At 63.5% G+C, this 990-nt stretch overlaps 1 protein-coding gene across 1 annotated transcript in view; it reads left to right on the top strand.

The window, feature by feature from the left end:
• The window catches only part of TRPV4 (transient receptor potential cation channel, subfamily V, member 4), a gene marked incomplete at both ends in the record, with an annotated part of 1,881 nt that extends 894 nt beyond the window's left edge, over nt 1-987 (top strand). Inside the window, 3 exon segments of the mRNA XM_010086320.1 lie at nt 121-437; nt 534-661; nt 891-987. Of these exon segments, the coding sequence (XP_010084622.1) occupies nt 121-437; nt 534-661; nt 891-987 (542 nt within the window).
• Between the last annotated feature and the right edge of the window lie 3 nt (nt 988-990).

Here is a 990-nt window from a genome sequence, read left to right on the forward strand (position 1 = left end):
TGCAGGCTCAGCCTTTGCGCTGGAGAGGGGCTCAGCCAGCGGAGAGACACATGGGACCATCATGGCCCCATCCTCACCACTGCCCCCATGGACTCACTGTCCCTGTCCTTCCTCCCCCAGCGCTGGTGTCCCTCCTGAACCCGTGTCCCAGCAGCGAGTCGTGCGGCGAGGAGCAGCCCAACTGCATGGTGCCCACCTACCCCTCCTGCCGCGACAGCCAGACCTTCAGCACCTTTCTGCTCGACCTCTTCAAGCTCACCATCGGCATGGGCGACCTGGAGATGCTGGAGAGCGCCAAGTACCCCGCTGTCTTCATCATCCTCCTTGTCACCTACATCATCCTCACCTTCGTGCTCCTCCTCAACATGCTCATCGCCCTCATGGGTGAGACCGTGGGCCAGGTCTCCAAGGAGAGCAAACACATCTGGAAGCTGCAGGTACCCCGAGCTCCACTGGAGCAGCATCACCTGGGTGACGGACCCCCCCATGCCCCCAGCCCCAGGGGGCTGGGGGTTCCCTGCTGTCCCTGCCAGTGGGCCACCACCATCCTGGACATCGAGCTCTCCTTCCCGGTGTTCCTGCGGAAAGCTTTCCGCTCCGGGGAGATGGTCACTGGGGGGAAGAGCCCCGACGGGACGCCTGACCGCCGCTGGTGCTTCAGGTAAAGGGGGGGCCCTGGGGGGCCCTGGGGAACTGGGGACTGGGAGCAGCTGAACCTCCCCCTCTGCAGCGAGTGGCATTTTGGGGTGCCGGCACCATGCAGTCATTTGCTGGGTGGTTTGTACGAATCTGGAGTCAAGTGGAATTGCTGACAGCAGGGATGGGTGTGGGAGCTGCCGCGCTGGCTCCTAGCCGCCCTGTGCACCCCTGGGATCTGCCCTTCCCCGCAGGGTGGACGAGGTGAACTGGTCCCACTGGAACCAGAACCTGGGCATCATCAGTGAAGACCCAGGCAAGAACGACACGTACCAGTACTACGGCTTCTCCCAC

The sequence above is a fragment of the Pterocles gutturalis genome, unplaced genomic scaffold (assembly GCF_000699245.1).
Source record: "Pterocles gutturalis isolate BGI_N339 unplaced genomic scaffold, ASM69924v1 scaffold51, whole genome shotgun sequence".
Taxonomy (NCBI): domain Eukaryota; kingdom Metazoa; phylum Chordata; class Aves; order Pterocliformes; family Pteroclidae; genus Pterocles; species Pterocles gutturalis.